The 21,118-nt window shown below is 37.8% G+C and overlaps 1 protein-coding gene across 1 annotated transcript; it reads left to right on the forward strand.

Annotated features, from left to right (window-relative positions):
* The first annotated feature begins 653 nt into the window (after positions 1-653).
* Positions 654-18,616, forward strand: LOC136345791 (uncharacterized). The gene is made up of 6 exons (XM_066294392.1): positions 654-801; positions 13,939-14,048; positions 15,004-15,120; positions 17,928-18,062; positions 18,114-18,236; positions 18,355-18,616. The coding sequence occupies exons 2-6, from the start codon at positions 13,942-13,944 to the stop codon at positions 18,518-18,520; spliced, it is 648 nt and encodes a 215-aa protein (XP_066150489.1). The 5' UTR covers positions 654-801; positions 13,939-13,941; the 3' UTR covers positions 18,521-18,616.
* The last annotated feature ends 2,502 nt before the right edge of the window (positions 18,617-21,118 follow it).

The raw sequence follows: 21,118 nt of genomic DNA on the forward strand, positions 1-21,118 counted from the left end.
TCTCGATGGAAATTTTATTGGAAAGGTCCAGTAAATTTTGTCCTTTCATATCCATTGAATTAACCACTAAATTACCTCCAAAGTTGGTTCTTAAACATTCAGTTAAACGCTTCAAATCTCTTAAATCTGCAAGTTTCCTACCACAAACCTCCAATAGTTTTAGAATAACAAAGCCCCAAAACTGTCAACTTATTAAAGCGAGTTTTGGGTCGGCATAATACTCTTAAAGAGATCTTGTTGCCTTAAAATATAATTAACTTATACACTCAACACCTTCAACTTCATACCCTCATTTCTTGATCCCCCGATGGAATTAAGAATTTCCGTATCGTATTTCTACCAAGTTCATTATGAGAATGTGATCATTACGACAGAGACTGGCAAAAAAATATCTTTGTTATCTAGGGACCTTGTTCGTTCAAAAACAGCAACCAAAAACTTATGGTACCACAATGCCTTCAAACCTTAATAACCTGCCAGTCATACCGTTCAAAATTACGCTTCGTAATTTTTGAAAAACCCCGTCATCAATAATAAATCCCACACGGAGACAGTGTGAAAATATGCGTTGAAATTAAATACGTAGGTGCCTTAAATGTTAAAATAACCTATTAACTAGCCTAAAACCGCGATCGACTTTCCCATTGGCCAAGAGGCGGTCCTCGGCGTCCTGCGGAACACGCTTTATATACTCTGGAAAGCGCTTTGCTGTTCTGTAGAGTGAAGGAAAGCAGCTCCATTGTACCTCCACTTCTTTGTGCCAACAGGTGTACGCAGACAGCATCAGCGACTAAAGACTTGGTGAGTTTTTCCAAAATTTTTCTCAAAAAAATAACTCTATAAATCGAAAAGTTAATTAATAGTAAACGTTGGGGCAACTTTGTTGCGAAGGTTGAATGTTATGAAATTATATTGAAGACAAATGCAAATTGTCGGTGCATCATTTTTCTCTACTGCTGAAAGGTTTTGCAGGGAATCTGCCCCTCTTTCCCATCATTTGTATAAATTACTATTTAACCAGCTTTAATTAAACCAAATCATACGAAACGCATAAAACGCAGTCATGCATAGCACAAAAACAATCAATAGAGATAAATCTATTGCTATCGCGCTTTCATATTCATAAACAATTGGGTTGTTGTTGTTGTATTTAATTTTAACATTAACATTTAATTTATAGCCTAAACGGAATCCCAAACAACTGTCGACCAATTCAAATTTTTGAATGTATGCATTCTTTAAAGCGAAGAGGGGCGGGAGTTTTACTATTTCAATTTCATTTATTGCATGTTCTTTTTGCGCCACCCTGAACGAAGCTGCAACATGAACTTTTGGGCGAATATCATAAGAGTAACTAACAATGAAGTTCCCAATTTCGAAGGGCGGTATTTTATGAACAGCGATCAACTATAGGAATTTTACGCCCCTTCCATTCGGATGTCTCCCTGTTTTCAGGAATTTAGTTTGCCTTAGTAGGTTTTGATTTTTTTTCTTCTTTTTCTTATTTACTTCATAAACGAACATTATATGTAATGTACCAAGAGTTGTGTCATTATCCTTCTACTTTTAAAACACATCAAATTTTTTGCACTTTAAATTCCGAAGTTTGAAATACTGCTATAAGGAAAGTATGGAAAGTGAGAACGAAAATGTGATAACTCTAGCAAGTTAAAAACTAAATCTGTCTAACATTAAAATCGCTTAATTCGTCGATACCACCTGCCACTTAGCCTACCGTGTGATATTTATGTTGTTCAAGAAGCTGAAAATCGAATCATTAAAAGATTAAATGTGCGTGGTAAAATTGTTTAGCGATGGAACCGTTGAATACACTAAATATTTCATGTTTATTTTAACGTTAATAAATATTTTTGGCACAACGGGGCACCTACTTCTGAACAAAAAGCTCTCTGAAATCAGGCACCTATTTCCGAACAGAACGAGTGATTCATGTACTTTAATTATATCTAGAAATTTTTCTGGGTCACATCGAATATTAAGCCTCATTTTTCGCTTGCAGGGCGGGCCTTTAAGGATGAAATGAACTTTTAATTTTGGTTACTATATATTGATTAATTCCGACTCACATTCATTATTAAACCTTAATGGTTGCTCTCATAAAGTTCGAGTTAATAGGAGGTAGTTAGTGGCAATTTGTAGACATATTTTCTTCCAATTAAAGTGAATTTAAATGCCATAATTACCAGAGGTTAATACAGAAATAATCCCACCAAAATCCCTCATTATTCTCTGTAAAATCCTGCTGGAAAGCATGTTCTTATAGATGCGATTTTAATCGAAAGTTCGCTCATTTATTTCACTTAATTAATGATATTTAATCTATTTTGAAATGTTTCAAAATTCTGCATTTGTCTGCCGGGACAAGCAACTTTTAGCTACGTCCGGTCAGCTTCCCCGCTTCCAGATAAACTAAACTTCCCCCAACCCCCTTTCATAACTTCAGAGTTTATTTTAACTGCCAGAAACGAACTTTCAATGCTCATTTCTCCCCTAAATTCCCGCAAATGCCTCAATATTCTAGGTTTATTGTTGTAAGCCGATTTAAAGGTAAAACTCCCATTTCCTGAAAATATTTCAGAAGCCTTCCACGAGAACAAATAGCTAGACAGGACTGGAAACATCGCTCAGATGCCATCATCTTCTTTCAAGAAATACGACCACCGGAATAATGTTTCCCCTTTGTAGAATTGTTGTTTTCTTTGAAGGTTTTCATTCTTGCACGTGTAAAAATATATTCCCCCTTAAGAAAGCCATTGTTAGATAATACAAGAGGAGGGTTTAAAGGGTTCAAGCCTATTTATGGAATTTTCAAATTTAAATCCTCTATGTGAAGCGCCTCAAGAATTACATTTTTTTTCCCGCCCCCTCAATGATATCCGGGAAATTTGTGAAGCTTTGGGGCTCACTTTTGTGATTTGTTCTGCAACCTTATACTGAAGAAGGCACCAGCGCTCAGCTTAAACTGAAGTTTATTATTCAGTAAAGTCATCAAGCAGCTTACGGCAACAATTTTCCACAAAACACTTCATTTTACATAAATTTTCCTTCAATTAAGGCCTTTTGCATAATATAACTTGTCCACTAGGACATTATTCATATCTTCCAAATAAATGGCAACAGGACGATGCGCTTTTGTCCATAAGGATAACACGGCGAACAGTGAAGTGCCGTAAGCTGTCTGCGGAAGACACGTTGCCAAATTTGCTAATACGAATGATAAATGTTTGCTACATCTCAATTATCAAAACTTTTAAGTTAGTGAGATGTGGCAAAAATTGTAAATTTTTACAAGCATAATGAACTCAATAAACGCAGACTCATCTGTGAGAGGTGCATTAGTTAATGTTCGAAAACGGGCGGCTCAAAATCCCATGAGAACTGACACGAAAACTGGAATTTCCTACGAGCTTCTGAAAATTTTAAAAGGTCGCTTTTCTCCCCCATTTACACTCATAAACGTTCCATAAACCCTTTCCGACAGTGTCCCAAAATCTTCCCCATTACCACGAGAATTTAGTTTTCCCCACATAGAGGTGAACCCTTGAAGATAAAGAAGCATGCAGGGTATGCTTATACATGATCCTATCTAGATAATTAAAGTTTGATGCTAGCCAAATAACTAGTTAAGGTAATGACTCTATTTAGGGGTCCTGCAATGCGTGTGGCAGTTGCAGCTTAGCCGCGCTTCTAACATCAAAGTAAACATGTACTTTACACCATGCATTATAAATAGAAAATCTTTGGAGATGCATAGTAGGTGAGACTGTAGCTGAATATTTCATTATTATTAAAGGAAAAAGGCGGCGATATACAACACCTGCAAAAAGTATTGCAACACGTTTATAACTTTCTAGACTCTATATTTAAAAAAATTCATTCGATTATTTATATTTTATAAAATATTAAACTGTATATCCAATTTTAGTTCTGAGTATACCGTTGCATGCCTTATTAAATTACCTTTCATTTGATTTGTTACATCGGGTATCTTTCCATTTGAAAATACAGGGTGAGTCGGAAGGATCGTGCCAAACTTCAGGAGCGTGTTGTACATGAAAAATAAATGTAAAAAAACTCAAATGTCGTTATGCGATTTTCGTTTGTTTGCAAGCTATAGCGTAAATAAAATTAAAACATAAAGGTTAAGCAACATTTAGACGAAACGTTTCCTGGACGTTGGATTGGTCGTGGTGGCCCTATTGGTTGGCCTCCAAGGTCTCCAGACCTGACACCACTAGACTATTGTTTGTGGGGTTGGTTTAAAACTGAAGTGTACAGAGTAAAAGTGGACACTCAAGATGCACTAATTCGACGCATTAGAAATGCTGCAGCTGCCATTAAAGAAAGACATGAAACAATCAGGAGCGCAACGAATGCTCTTCATAGACGAAGCCGAAAATGTTTAGAAGTTAATGGCGATATTTTTGAACGTTTACTATGATATCCAAACGTTAATTTATGGAATTTCTTATGAAATTTATAATTTTTTAAAATTTTATGTTTTAATTTTATTTACGCTATAACTTGTAAACAAACGAAAATCGGATAACGACATTTGAATTTTTTTACATTTATTTTTCATGTACGACACGCTCCTGAAGTTTGGCACGATCCTCCCGACTCACCCTGTATAAAGCCGATAGGGGTGGCTCGATAGGGGTGAAAAACTTGAACATCGAAAATAATGCATTAAATGCCTCCTTTAAAATAATGAGTTTATGACACCTATAGACGTGTTGCAACATTTTTTACAAGCGCTTTATAGAGATATATTGCCGCCTTTTCCAAATGGAGGATTTTTAAAGTTGCCATTGGGATTTCGGTATGAGACAACCTACACTTGAATATTTAAATAAGGCTCAGTCTTTCACATCTGTCTGTGTCTGGGCCTAGAATTTCAATTGGAAAAAATCAAAGGGAGGATTTGACTTGAGACTATATAGCTTGAAATTCCACGTTTAAACTTACCAATATCCTCCTCGTTCCCTTTTTTAACGCACGCACTTTATGGAATTTATTTTTTTATGTGACTTATAAAATTCCCCTTTTTCAGCACTGTAAAGAAACAGCAATCTAGGCTTTTGCCGAAGGAAGGACGTATGAAGCGGAAGCTCTTTGTCCTAATTCTGCAACTCATTTCCTAGCAATTTTTTCCCTTGTTTTTTACTCTACTTTTCTACACCTAATCTAATTTTGTTGCTGCTCCAGACAATCACAGTAATCGCAGATTTAAGTATTAAAAATGACTTTGTATAGTCAGAGAAGCGCGAAGTGAAATAGTCCCAATCGTGTGGCAATCATTTAGGGTAGCGAGAATAGACAATGACTTTTATGGGCGACCCGCAGCCAAAAAGAGCGCGAATGCAGTATAGATAACTCTAAAAATGTGCAATCCCCCACACACCTAGGGGAATGATACGTCTAGTCGCGTTTACATTTTTGACCTTGTTTCCCATTCTCTCTCAGTTTATTTACTTTCGCGAATTCTTGCAAACCTTAAGAACCATTGGCGAGAATAAAATTAGAAAAATAGAAGAGGAAATGGCGAGTTTGCACTGGACAAACACCGTAAACACCCGTTGGGTGAGACACGAAAATTCCTTGTTTAACTTCCATATTTGTACTAAACGATAAGAGAGAACAAACGAGATATTCCATGAAAACTGAGCAAAGATACCTTCAGCGAAAGCAAACAAGCAGTCTGTCAAAGTTTATCAATAATAACTCGTATTATTTGTCTTTCTGTTCTACCATTCTCTTAAGTGTTTCAATAAGCTTATTAATTATTTGGTTAATTAATGGAAGAATTTCAAGTCAAGACCCCGAGACAGTATATTACATCCATTGTTCAGTGGAAGGCAAACGAGGAAACGATGTGGATTTTTTTAAGGGAATAGTGCTGCAGTCGTTACGACGTTTTTTGATTGCGAAAGAGAAAATCATCTACAAGGTGTTCGACCTTTGGGTATTTAAATGTGGCGCTGCAACGTGAACATAAACACTAATAAATGCAATTTAAAACAATAGAGCGAGCTCTTAATGCAAACATAAATACCCAATAATATCGGGTTTATTAGGGAAAATTATCCATAACTGACCCTATATTTAGGAATGCCATCATGCAGTTAAACTCTTCGATAATGGTACACATGTAGTATTCATAATTAAGTTTTCATCCGGCACTAATAATGGAGTAATATTCACACGTTATTTGGGTCATCACGTTAAAACAGGCAATTTTCTAACAAAAGTTGAAAATGAGAAATGTCTAGGCTGCATTAACCGCGAAAGACAGAATGAATTCGTTACCAGAGGGAAGGGGCTGATTTCCGCTTTCTCCTGTTAACCTTTTGCCGAAGTTAGTGAATATTTTAGCTATGTACCGAGAGATGGGGAAGATGGGACAAAGTCCAATTAGAACACGGGTAATTATCTTGGCATTTGCTGCGGCTTCAAAATCGGTTTTGTTTAATTCGAAGACGGAAAAACTATCCTTGTCAAACTGTATTATAAACCGTTAATTTTTACGTTAATGAAAATTATCAATGATCGACATTAGGACGTTTCAGCCCTCTCGCTCTACCACAAGAGGTGAATAGAATTTACGTTCAAACTCGATCGCTATTACGCGAGTTTGATACAGTATCTTGCCGCATGTACCAGGTCTGTAAATATGAGACCGGCATTTGCCTCCAAATATCCCTAGTGGTCAATATAGGTACTGCCTTATCGTGTTATTGGGGTACTATATCTCTTATTTACATCTGAGAACGATTTTCAAATCGTAACAATACAGGTTCAATACCGCAGTACGGTTTGCAATAGCTTTGAGCATGTCGAATTTTGTGCCTACATTGGACAGCATTGATTTTCTGTTACCACTTGAAAGAAACGGCTGCAGATTCACATCGCATGCTTGTTGAAGCTTACGGTGAACGCGCCCTTGGAAAATCACAGCGCTGTGAGTGGTTTAAGGAATTCAAAAGTGGCAATTTTGACGTCAATAACGAAGAGCGTGGAAAACCACCGAAAAAGTTTGAAGACGGCGAGTTGCGAGCTTTGTCAGATGAGGACGATGCTCAAACGCAACAACAATTAAATGTGACACGAGAAGCCGTTTCCATTCGTTTGAAAGCTACGGGAAAAATTCAGAAGACAGGAAAATGGGTTCCACATGAACTCAATGGAAGACGGCAAGAAAATCGAAAAACCACTTGCCAATTGTTGCTTACCAGGTATAACAGAAAGTCGTTTCTTCATCGAATCGTGAGTGGTGACGGAAAATGGATTTATTTTGAGAATCCCAAACGTAAAAAATCATGGGTAACTCCAGGCGAACCATCAGCATCGTCAGCAAGACCAAATCGATATGGACGGGAAACAATGCTCTGTGTTCGGTGGGATCAAAAAGGCGTAATTCATCATGAGCTGCTAAAACCTGGAGAAACAGTTAATACTGAACGTTACCGACAACAAGTGATGGACTTGCATCGAGCTTTGCGCGAAAGACGACCAGAATATCAAGAACGGCAACACAAGGTGATATGGCTTCATGATAATGCACCATCACACACTGCAAAGCTGGTGCAGGAAGCGATTGGGACGTTTCATCGGGAAGTACCATCGCATGCGGCTTATTCACCCGACTTAGCACCATCCGATTATCACTTATTTGCGTCGATGGGACACGCTCTTGCAGAACAGCACTTCACCTCTTACGAAGCAGTTCAAAAGTGGCTCGATGAATGGTTCGCCTCGAAAGAACAACAGTTCTTCTGGCGTGGCATCCACAAATTGCCAGAGAGATGGGAAAAATGTATATGTTAACGATGGGAAATATTTCGAATAAAATATTTTTTATAATTATTGCGCAGCTAAGTTATACTTTTTATTAAAAGATTCCGGTTGCATATTTGCAGACCTGGTATGTAGGTGTCGGTTCTTGTCATTTTTATTCGCACCCGGGGGCAGGCTCCAGCGCACTAGCATAGAAACAGGGGCTTCCCCTTATTTTTCGGTCTACCGGGAATTCAAAATAATCAACGCTATTCCAAATTTTTCTCCGATCCGGTCTCCTTCCGCAGCTTCCACTTTCGCCGCGAAAGGACAGAACTGTTTTCGGCGCCGCCCACTTTCACTGGCCGAGCGTTAGGTTCACTAGTGACGTATTTCGCTCGTTCTTGAAACACTGCCACAGGCTCGATTAATATTTTATGTACTGGGAACGCGACGAGTGTCTCGACAATATCGCGGAGTCGCCAGCTCATCTTTCCATGCACGGGGTGTCACAATTTTATAGACGCTAAATATCGTCGCCCCGCCGCAGGGCGACCTACATCTGTCTTGAAATATCTCGGTACCGCCAGAAATAGTGGAGGGATAAAAGTGATATATATATATTTTTTAAATGCCTTTTCAAGCGAGGCAGTAATACAAAACAAACTCAGTAACCACTGGGAATGATTTCTACCCACCGGGTGCCCCAATTTATCTCAATTTTAGGACACGCGGATCTCTTTCCCACTCATTTTTCAGTGTGTTTAAGGCCAAAGAATTTAAAACAATGATGCCGGATACGATAGGTTGCAAACGGGTAAAAGATAAATCAAACGAACATTGTCGTGATTTATTAATAATATTCATACGCTGATGTTGTTTCATTCTAAAAATATCATTTTGCGATCTGCCAAGGGACCCCAATTAATAACGCCAAAAGGTCTAATTCATAATGCCACCACATTCAACCCACAAATGACCAGAATCCGAATCTGTTTGATAAATACTTATGTTTTGTGCATGACGAGTTACTTTTCCGACATTGATGGTACAGAATGAAATTCTGAATTTGATTAATAAGCTCTACCGATTCGAGAGGCGAAGAGGCCAAATTGGGCCTTGTAAGAATAAATGTAGAGCCTACGGGGATTTTCCAGTAAAGCAAACATAAGCGAGTCAACAGCTCAACGAAACAAACTGTCTTTACACGGGCCACATACACGTGTGTTTCATATCTTGGCCAGTTATGAACGAGGGGAACAACGAGGTTTGAAATGTGCACGTACCTAATTATATGCAAGGCAGACAAACCAAACTAGTGCAGGTGCCTACATGTTTCCCATTTTTATGCAAATTGTAGGGAAAAGTTCACGTTACGTGCCTCTAAGCCTGACATGCATGTGATTTTCACTATGGAAGATGATTTTTTCAGCAAATTCTGCATTTATTCACTGCGGTGGAGACCTGAAATAGGCGACTCTATACACCTACCGACACGGATTTAAAAGTTTTATACTGGGGACGTGATATGCGTTGTCGCGGTTAATTCTGACTGATGGTTTTTATTTATATTCCTCATACTTCAGATAGAAGTTTTAATGAAGATCGTCATTTAACCGCCACCTCTTAAAACTGTTTCTAACGAGAGTACGTGTTTTGCATGAGCACAAGGACCCAATTTCGCAAGCAACACTCATTTGTGCGATCATAACAAGTGTCTAATGCCTAATACGTTCCTTGCAGAATTAACTCTCCGGGGGGCAAGAGAAAAAGTGAACCTTCCGAGACACTTCTCAGTAATCTATACCATGGGGAGGCGCTAATACAATCTGGCATTAAAAGAAAGCTTTAATATCGCGAACACATGAGAAATATTGTGAGCGTAAAAGTTTATTGTAGCTTATAGATACAAAGATAGGTCAGCTTCCTGTTGAAGTTTTAACGTCCGAAAATTCCACGTGCCCCTGCAAAATGACAACGTTCCGTAGAATTTATTGCGTCGCTTAAAGTTTAGTGCCTTAATTAAAATCCGGGTAGTGGGATATACCTGCATTAGGACCAATTAACGAAGTAGGTGCCTCGGGCTCAAAGGTAGCTTTTTCGAAGCGGATTGTTAATTATACATGCGATTAGGGTAAATTAATTGTCATCCTGTAAGTAGTTAAAAAATCCACGTTCCACTGTGCTCCATGTGTAGCTCCTCGTTTGAAATGAATGCGAGAGTTGCTAGGACGTTCCGACAATAATCTGAATGGGTTAGAGCGCTCGAACTTGGCATGTAGAGAAAATCCGGATTAATTTAAAATTCGCCGTAATTTATTTCAAACGAAAAAAATTCTTGACAAAATCGTGAATGCGAGTTTCATCGCGCATGCAGTAGGCGAATACCGCGCAATGCGCCATCTATCCTGCAATGACTTAAGCCAAGTGCTACTGGTGCTACCTGTGAGAAATGAACTAGCTGCAGTGGTGGGGCAAAAATGTCAATTTTCGCACCCTAAAACGATAATATCTCGGGGGAGGAATTCCCTACGATAGCTCGTTGCTCCATCAAATCCACATTGGAGAACCGGGCAGAAACGAAAGTGCACCAACGATCCTTGCGAGGGGAATTTGTGATATGGCAGGAAATGCTCCCGAAAATCCAGCTTCAAAAAACGGTGCGGTTAAAACTTAATTTCTAAACGGGTTTGATGTCATAACAGTGCAGCTAATCTGTAATTTTAACGTCTGCGATAAACTTTGGGATTTATGAAATTCCTTTCCTTTCGCCATATTCTGGGATGGGGAGTTATGCAGGCAGTGCATTAAACCGCCCTATGTGAAACAAGCTTCAATATTACTATTTTGTCTCTCGCCTCAACTAAATGCGAAATAACAGGAACATCAGCTGCAACAATGAAATATTTGCTTTCATTCCATATCAATCACAATTGCGACAACTTTACAGGCAAAAGGCAATTGGTTTCAAACAAATAAACTGTTTTGTCCTAAATTTCCTGTTTTGCTTTTTTCCCAATGTGCATTCTTAAGTTGCATGCACGTAGCTAAATGTGAAAAAATAATGAGGTGAAGCTAGTTTCCCGAAACTTCCCTTGTGAAGCTTACGCACACCCTCTAAAAGCAACAAGTATTAAAATTCTGACTTTCCCTGGAGAATACGAAGGGAAACTCGGTATAAACGTGTCGAGCGCTGAAAATCCTTTGAGCCCAAAATAAGCTAAAACGCGTGTGTTTTGAGGAAAAGATTCGAATTTGCAGTTGTAAAATTTGTTGAAATATATTTTTTAATGTAAAAAAACTGAACTTCCTCGCAATTCGCGCTAAAATCCACGTTACAAGGCCTTATTAACCCGACCCTAACAGAATTCAATGCCAACAATACTGGAATATCCGACAAAATATACTATTTGGAGTTAAATATAACATGAACGCGATATAGGGGGCCCTGAAGCTACGCAACTTTACATACGAATAAATAATATATGCGGTTGCGATTAGTTTGAGTCCAGATTTGATTTGATATTTGGTAGGGGGCACGTAGAGGGTGTTTAAAATTTGAACGTTTTTACAGTTACAAAAGGCTCAACCAGAGGCGTGTCCCGTGGGTTGTAACGTTCATCATGGTGTCTCTTGCAACTTATAATCAATTAGAGGCGCATGAAGCAAAAGTTTACTGATATGATTCATTACGAATCCCTAATCATTGATCTTGCGTAATCTTCAATCAGTCCTCAATACTACGTGTTGGAGTTTTAACTAACATCAACGTCTCCCAAAATAACGTAAAATACTTAATGGAGGTACGTTAAATTAAGCGGAATTGAGGCTTCAAATTTATTTAAGAATTGCACGTACGTGTACTTATTCTCTAATTATTGAGAAATATTTTCTCCATGCACAATCAAAGAATACGTCCGTAATGCTTTGTGCAACTGTACAAATTGCCAGTCACATCTAATTTAAAGTAGTTGGAGGCGGTTTTATAGCTGTAGACTCAATTTGAAATTGCTGCGGGAAAGTTGAAGATTCAATATTTCCGATATAAGTTTATTGGGGTTGTTTTAGCCTGAAAGCTCTGCTAAAATTGAAAAGCACTTGTGCGTTTTTCAGCCGTGTAACCCAACACCTTCTCGACAGATCCGATAAGCTCAAAGCCACCGATCTTTGTTTTATTGAAAGGAAATTCTAGAGATTCTTATTAGAAATTAAAATGTATTATATCCAGCTTTTATCTGCGATTATTCTCCCTTAACTCTGGGTCAATTAGCCGCCTTTTTTTTTAACAACAAACGTGGGAGTAATTATTGTTCTTTGCGGCAATTTCAGGAGGGAGAAAAAATGAGAAGCGCGTCCATTAGAATTAGGAGTCTCGCGAAGCAGTTGATTTCCTTTCATTTTTATTCCTCTTTAAACTCTTGTGAATGCAACATTTCGTACTCGGTTTGGGCTTATTCGACGCTGAATTATTGCAGATTTGAATCGAATAGAAAAGAGACCACTGCATTACAATGTTTGCTAAGCCACAGTCAATGCACCAGCAAACTTCCACCAAACGTATTTCGGTCACCGGAATAATTATTAATCAAATTATCATGTTCAAATACGCATTTGCATATCCAAAACATAAATACGTAAGCGGTTTCAGTGGAGTGGCCGCAATTTGTTTACATGGCATTTTATGGTAATTCCCCTTCCCATTGCACGTACAGAACAAAACAGAGCAAACACCGGGCATGTGGGAAAAATGGTTTACCGTTCAGTAAGTTTTTAGAACCGATTAAGCAGCCCTGTTGCACTAGTGCGGGGCAGTAATCGATGCCAAATTAATTTCTTTTTTCTGACAATATGGTGAACGAAATTATCCGAGTGCCTAAAATCCAGTGCCACTTACCAATTCTTCAGAGAACGGAGCGGACATTTTCTTGACAATATGGCAATAGCCAACTGCGGCAATTTTTACAAAAGTCGTCGCTTTTTGCTAAATAGTTTTAACGAAGGAAATTGAACGGTTGAGACGCATCAGATAGGTGCTTTTAATCCCATTTTCGTGAACGGTATTCGAATCTCGATCTAAAAAAAGATATTGTATTTAAGAATGGAGAAATAAGCTTTATGCAAGGAAGTTCCCGATTTCAATTTCAAAAGGATTTGTGCGGTTAAGAGGATTTTGAATTGTACCTGTTACGTTCAAATAGAAATGTCTGCCACGAAAATACCACTCTTCCGTTTTCATCGCAAGATTAAACATTTGCGCATAGTAAAGACCGTTTAAAATGGAGGACTTACCTTTCGGCCTTACTTTTTATGGGTTTGTACCTCTTGAGGTCGATGAGACGGCTCAAACTGATTTAATCCTTGTTTACAGTAAACGAAATTGATTGCAAATTCATCGCAACAACTGCAGCAGCTCGTAAAATATTATTAACTTTTTATGGCTGAAATCTCCACCACAAAACAAATTTTAAGCCATTTCAAAGTGTAACAATTTAGAAACGAATTCCTCCGAACAAACACCCCCTCAGAAGGTACATATATTATGAGTACTCTTCAGATTTATATTTTAAAATAACATGCATCGTCATCATATCGCCTAAGCATAAAATAGGTGGCATTACCTCCATATATTGTCCAATAAATCCCAGTTACTCTTACAATTTTATTGCAATCTCCTAACATGGCCTTTCCGTTCTATTACAGCGGCTTTCAAAGATGAAATATGGACGATTTTAACCAGGAAATTTGCATAATATCTAATCGAATCAGTGGTGGGCTTAAAGGCACAAAGCCATCAAAAATGCATGCATACATGCAAACGGCGAACACAGGAAGTTTAGGCAAAGCTGAAAGCTTATTAAGGGTGATATTCCTGTTATTAGCTTCAAGTAAGCTTATGGAAGGGCAAACATGCCTCATGCACCACCTCTGATTTTTGTTTAATTAAGGGCATTATACGCACCGTATGGTCAATTTTATGCTGTTGAATTGAGCGTTTCTCCATTATAGTGGAGTAGTGGGTTAATTGAATATGAAGCTCAATTTGCCGGGCTAATTGCCAGGCATTGTAGGAACTTTTCAACGTTTATAAAGTCTATTAAGGCAATAATTGGTGGATTGAAGGAGATTCTTATTCTTTTCCAGACAATGAAACCCTCGTCCTCAAACAGCAGTAACACCTTGATCATGGCGACACTGGCAGTTTTGTTAGTGTTGGAACTAACGTCGGCCTTCGCTGCAGCTTACCCTGCTAGGTAAGAACGTACGGCAGACTTTAACAATGGGCATGCTTACGGGGTACCAGTAGGTGCCATAGGCAGCAACGCGGGAAAGCAAATATAGCCAGAGTTTTTTAATGGGATTTCGAATCACGTGTGAAAATTCCCAGTTAACCGATAACATAGGGGTCATTAACAAGGGGCGTGAGGGTACGAGGTGACAAAGGAAGATTTGATTTAAGATTCGCATCCCTGCAACTGACGCTCGCTAAACTTTTTGGTTTTGAAAATTGCGTTTTAAGGAACCATTTCGTATTACAAAGGCCAGAAGTGACGCATTGCTTAAGGTCAAAAGCAGATATCGGACATATAATAATAATCTTAAGGCATAAAGGAAGCAGGCAAATATTATGGCAGCGTTAAAGTTTTAAGCCGGAATCTGGTGACTAATCCCTAAGGGTAACACACAGAAGTTTATGAATTAAATCTGACCCTCCGGGAATATGAGGCAAATGCTAAATCGCAATTGGGGTTTTAATATTGTTTAACGTTAGTGACAACACTTAAGGAAAGAATTTGGACGGGATTAATACGATTAGCACTCAAAAACAGTTCAACTATTGTCCGTATTGTCCAACTCAAATTCAATTCCACAAGTTAAATTTGGAACTTCGGTAATTGTGTGCTTAGAAGAAGAGTTTCTGGACTTTTAACGGTTAAGACTTTATAAATTCCTTGCTAGTGACGGAATTAAAATTAGCAGATCGTTATGTTTTGGCTCTAAATGAAATCTGAAGACAGTATAGATGACCCTGAAAATGAGCAACCATCGACGCGTCTCTTAACAAACTGATGCGGGTGACAATATATACTCTGTTGTGATTTATTTTGAATTCATACTTGAGCCGATTATAGTTATTAGCGTTGGTTTTAGGTTGCAAAAAGCGCAGTAACCTTCGGCGCACGTGATACTATTTCCTCTCGTTTTCAGTTACTCCGCTTACTATTCTCCTATGGGTTTAGAGGAACCCAACCCCAATTACGTAAACCTTCAGCAAGCCATTGAGAGGATAAGGCAGGCCTTCATTCAGAATAACGAACTAGAAAAGTAAGTACCCCCAAAATATTGATTTCAACGCCGTTTTTGGTACTGTATTCGTCTAGTAACCGTTAATAATGTGCCAGTTTCAATCACATTTATGTTTTTGATCTCAATTAGCTGACTCGTGTAACTTTAGAGAATTTCAAACGTTCCGATAAATCGATTTAAACGATGAATTATTAACATGACAGTAATTGATTCTCATGTAGCTTGTGTTGGAAATAAAATGAATTTTTCAGCGATTGAAAATGTCAGCTTTATAGCTTGTTCCCCAAATTCAGTCTTTTTCACTTGCCCAATTCCTAAAAAAGCATTTCCAAAGCTCATTTTAGGAACATGGTTGATCAGCAGTAAAATGAACATTTTTCTTAATTATCGTCTGTTATTGCCAATATCTTGCCGGTTTTATTTCCTGGTCGTGACTTCACGATATAAAATGTTATGAGTTTAATAGTGATTGTAAGTTTAGTACGTATTGAAGGCTAAATATATTTGAAACGTGAAGACATTGATAGTCGCTTGTGATGCCCTCTAGAGTGTAAAACTAAATCATTGATCAATTTGATTTTCTCACCCCAGAATACCACCGGATACGAATTTTCGTAAGAGCAGCCGGAGGAGATCGAAAGATACCAAAGAGTATATGAATTATTTTTTAACTTTGATACCGAGTGTCTCGAAAACTAAACGAGCTAGGGCACATGTACACATCAGAACTTTATACATAAAAGCTACTCGAAAAATCACCCTGTGAAACATGGGACACTTCTTCAATAACACTCCGTATATTGGTTCTAGTTCTGATTCTCAGCTGAGTTTCAGCAATGGAAAGGTATTGAAATTCTCTTACTAACACGATGCATTATTCGGTATTTAGGCACAAAAATCGACATCTAATTTGCAAAGTATAGGCGGATAGAAACCTGGAAAATATTTACCGAACAACCTGGAAATCAATTTGCCAAAATGCGCCTTCGTGGAAGGTTACATTGTCGTGCCTCGCTGGTTTCTATTTATGAGACGATAAGAACGGAAGATGAAGTATTATTCGATCAATGGCGAAAATATTGCAGAGAAATCCGGTATTAATAAAACGAGGCTTCAGACTGGCGATAGTGTGAAAGAGCAGTGAGATGAGGAAAAAATGATGAAATGAAAATGAAATTCGTTTGAAAGCTCTCTGCGTCCAGAATTCTTGTATTTCCAAGTCGTCAGGATAAGTTAGACTCCAGAATTAATTAAAAATTAAACTTCTAATTAATCCCCGTGAAAGGTCATTATTTATCAATCTAACACACTTTCTGCTGCCTTTTAAATCTTGTTTATCTAGTATTCAAGCAGCAGTTACTTATCCCTTTTGTGTCGGAAATACTATCACTCAATTCAGTACTAATTGCGTTTGTTGTTAGCTTATGTTTCTTAATTAAATGCAAATTTCGGTGAGAAAATCATCAACCATTCTTGTATTATTACCCTTTAATTACTTACCTATTTTTGGTTGTTGAGAACTTTTTTCTGAATTGGATGTCTGCCAATATTTTAACATGGAATTTATCAAAATACGTAACACTAAAAGCTTTTACGGTGGAGGAGAAACGTATTTCATCGACCCATGAGTAGTAGGTAGGGGAGTAAATGTACTTGTTTTCATTCCATTATAGGGGGCAATGGATACGCAAAAAGTCATTAGTCGAAGGATAATAGAATTTTATTTCGTCGGCAAAAATTATTAATGTCCATTCTTTCTCACAAAAATTTCGAAAATTCGCAAATTTGAAATATACTCTCGACAATATGGTGAATGGCGGTCGTTCTCATCTGCGAAAACAAAAGACTCATCATCATTAGCCCCATCTCCAATGCCTCGACTGAAGCAATAAAGATGTGATCGCCCTTGGTGCCATCTGCTGCTAACTTGCCTAATTAACTAGACTTAAATGGAAGTTTAAACCGCAATTGTGGACTTTAAACTAATTTCAGACTTAACTAATTTCAGATTTAACTTGATTTCAGATTTACCCTTAATTACAAGCCGAAAACGCTATAAAGCCATTATTTTTAATTAAGAAACTAAAATAAAATGTGTCCGGAAACTACAAAGCTCGCAATATTCTCCGCAAAGCTTGACTTAACAAAAAGTCAAATAACTGTGTGGTCAGTGTGTTTGTCCGGTCGTTATCGGACTTAAACGGTCTTTACGTGTGCTTTTATGTATTTGTGCAAAATGTGGCGAACCTGGAAACAATGTACGTATACACCTAGGATTTATGCAATTTCATAATCGCTTTTTGGCTTTAAAGTGTAGCAGAAAAAGGCCTAAAGGAGTTTTTACGGGATCATGCCGAATGGGATTCATTTTTTATTTACTCATTGCCTTTGGTTTTAATCCGTATATCAAGGAAAGTTTTATAAAACCACAAAAAAACACTCAGATAAATGGGCCATAATATTTGTATTACCTGGGGGACTGAGGGTTGTACTGGGGCTTTATTTTATCCTGAACAGCGATCACACGTTTTTTTTTCTCGAAGAAATTTATAGACAGACATTTAGAATCTCCGGAGGTTGAAACGTCATTTTTTGCTACTGAATATATATATATTGCCCCAAAAGTCTTTACTTTTGGGGCTTAATCTACCCACATAACAACGCCGCGAAATAGAGCATTCAAAACAGACTCATAATTCTAATTCGCGGTTCCGATACTCCCACATATGCGATAATTTCCCATTTGGCATGCTCTCACTAACGTGTAGGCTAAACATACCCTATAATTAACGTCTAATTAACAATCAGCAATCCGTATTTTGCAGTAAAAACGATATTGACCGCCTAACGGTGGCCGATTTGCTCGATCTGGGCAAAGCGGCCTTCGACATTTGGTTCAGCAAATATCAAGAGGAACTGAGGTTAAACTCTCTTCTTGAGATTGATGATGTAGGAAAGAGGTTTGTTATTGCATAGGAGTCGCGGGCTAAAGATTTAAAGTGGTTTTTCAGGTCGCAAATGGCTTCTTTACGGGACAGTCAAATAGACAGATTCAGCTTGGATCGTATATTGAAGAGGAGGGTCGATTTTGGATCTCAAAGAGGGCACACTGGGCAGAAGGAATATGCATTACGGTACTGGACACGTTTAGGATAAGTTTCGCGAAAGCATCGATGTTATAATATATCTATTCCTTTCACAAAATAAACATGTTTAATGTAAAATTTTCTCTCTTATTCCTGCAATTTTCAGCGAGCAACAGCGTATTTATCCCAGAGAAAGGAGAGGTTCCCTGATAGATTGTTCGGAAATCCTCTCGAAAGCAGGTCTGGATTTTGGCACCCGCCAATCAGATGCAGGAAGCATTGAAAACTGCCTCATGACGTTGCGAACTGAACTAAACCGACTGGGAAAATGAAGAAAATTTACACGAATCTAGACCTCCATTGCTCAATTTACATACGGCTCAATGTTTGATGATGATGGGAATTATATGTCTATTTTGAAGAACTAATTGCGCAGTTTTTCTTTCAGACCAGAACAAAAAAACAAAAATTTCACATTATTTTTCTTCATTAATCGAAGTCCTTTATAGCACAAAACGTAGCATGGATTTGGGTATGGGGCGAGAATACTCAGGACGAATTGCCTTAAGTCACATATTGGGAATTGCTGCAGCCATGAGAGGGCCGCCTAATGAGCCGCAATTCAGGACTCACCACTGAACATGATGTTTCCAATAAAACTGTATTTTTGTTACTCATATAACTGAATAAAACTTATCTAAACCGCTCAAAAAACTTTTTTATTTTGCCAAACAAGTATAGAAAATTTCCGTTTTCAGTCAATCTGATACTCCAGTTTCAATTTTCGCCTTCGACATAGAGACTTTCCAATTACCTATCCCTTGATAGTTCCCACATATTGGCCCTTCGACAGTTATTGTCCTGCACCCAGTATTGCAGCTAGTTTGCTCAATTGTGATAGTTTAAGGTTTTCCCTTTTTCCCTATTTTCTCTATCGGAGTTATTGAATCCGAACACAATTGAACGGATTTGTGTTGGGTTCTTTTACAGCCCTCCGGGGAAGGCAAGGAGAACAATGTTAGGGTGAATTTTGATCTAGTTATAATGATCCGAGCACGATCTCCTATGCAGGCGTATCGAATATCTCATATTATGTAAATGATAAGCTGCTCTAGGTTTATATTACCGCATCAATGGAATTTTAATTCAGCTCTTCAAGGGAGCCACCTAATGTAGCCTGCAGGTGTAAGTAGAATATTAAGCTTTATGCTCGTTCCTCAGCCAGGAAAGCTCAAGATCAACAACTTCAATATACAAAATGACACATCATCAAACTGTTACAGCACCATTCACACAAGGGGCAATTTCATTTTTTGTAGGCTCAATGAAAATATCTATTAACCGCCACATTAGGGTCGATAATTGAAGGCGTTGGCAAATTTATTTGGAAGATAGGAGACTGCTGGTAGAGACGTCATAGTTCGCATGATTTCTCGGGGTCGGAGCCAGTCAAATATTTTGAAACTCTTTTTTTCTTGTAGTTCTAAACGCGGCATTGATTTGGGGCTTGGAAGAGGCTTCTCTGGATCGCAGGCCGCCAAACATTTGATGGGTCTGGCTGCCGCTAATTTTGCTGGAGGCCCGGGTCGAAGACGCCGAAGTGACGACGCTGCTTAAGCACTACGTGAAACCCATCTTTTCAAAAATTTGAGAAGGAGATTTTCGCAAAAATATACGTTAGATAAGGTTAATCTACTCTAATTCCATTCTTCTAATACTCAATTATTCTCGGAATATTATCCTAAACTAAGTATTATAGGCTTGGAGTGGTTTTACCGCATAAAATAAAATCGCCTAAAGGCAAAATTAAACTTAATTTTATTTAAAAATTGTAGCAGGTGCTCTTAAAGAAGTGAAGGGGTATTTTTCTCCGCAAACCAAGGCGATTCTCTTGTTGCCGGAACGCTATAAAGGAGCAATAAATTCCCATTTTCACTTTTTCTTCAGGAGCTTTTGCTTTAAATTAAACAATATAATGAATAAGTGAGGAATTACTCCCTTCTTCTTGTTAGACATGTATCAAATGAATTTGAAAAAGTATTTAGAAATAAGGAAATATTACAAACACTTAAAAATCTTAATCGTCCTACTTTTGGCTGCGTTAGATAGATATCGTATTGTGTCTCTGTATACAGAAAATAAAATTAGAGTAGAAAGAACGTTGTTTCAATTAAGAAAAGGAGTAATGTGTGTTCGTGGTAGAAAAAGCTAAAATATAATATGGAAAATAAATAATAAAAAATATATAAATCAAATAATAAAATACGTTGTGGAACAGCCAAATGGAATAAGGTCATTATCTGCATATTTCGACATATGCAACAAAAATACCGAAACACGTCAATTTTAGATTCTGAAATTACATCTTGCAACGTAAAAATTTCACCCTTAAATTCAATCTCCTGGGGGTGAAAGTTACAATTTCCAAATTTTTATATTGAAAGTATGGATTTGTGATACCTAAATTGAAAGATTGTTTCCTTCCTTTCTTAATTCGCTGTTCAATATTACTATGATTTTAAATGTTATTGCAAAGAATAATCGAAAAATGAATAATGTAATTGATAATATGATAAAATTTTAAACAAATCTGAAGGTACCTCGACTTTTACCTTCTCCAAATAGGTGGATAGAGAAGTGAGGATTGCTAGAACGGCCAGCACGATCGCCTGATCTTCCTTTATTAGCGTTCTTTTTATGGGGATATGCGAAGGGTATCGTATACGAATCTAAACTGAGTGATATAGCTGACTTAAAAAGCAGAATATCGCTTGCGATTAGATCGGTCAGGCCTCAAACGTTGATTAACATTTTTATTTACGATTAGGACACTGCAAAAAAGTTCGAGGCTTAAATTTTGAACATCTCATAGTACACTGAGATTTATTCGTTTTGTCAATTCATTATACCCACCACGATCCGTACAGTAT

This window comes from Euwallacea fornicatus, chromosome 21 (genome assembly GCF_040115645.1).
Source record: "Euwallacea fornicatus isolate EFF26 chromosome 21, ASM4011564v1, whole genome shotgun sequence".
Taxonomy (NCBI): Eukaryota; Metazoa; Arthropoda; class Insecta; order Coleoptera; family Curculionidae; genus Euwallacea; species Euwallacea fornicatus.

Coding starts and splice junctions, on each gene's coding strand:
- LOC136345791 (XM_066294392.1), top strand. CDS start 13,942: ATGAAACCCTCGTCCTCAAACAGCAGTAACACCTTGATCATGGCGACA. Junction 18,063..18,113: donor ATTGATGATGTAGGAAAGAG/GTTTGTTATTGC, acceptor GTGGTTTTTCAG/GTCGCAAATGGCTTCTTTAC. Junction 18,237..18,354: donor CAGAAGGAATATGCATTACG/GTACTGGACACG, acceptor TGCAATTTTCAG/CGAGCAACAGCGTATTTATC.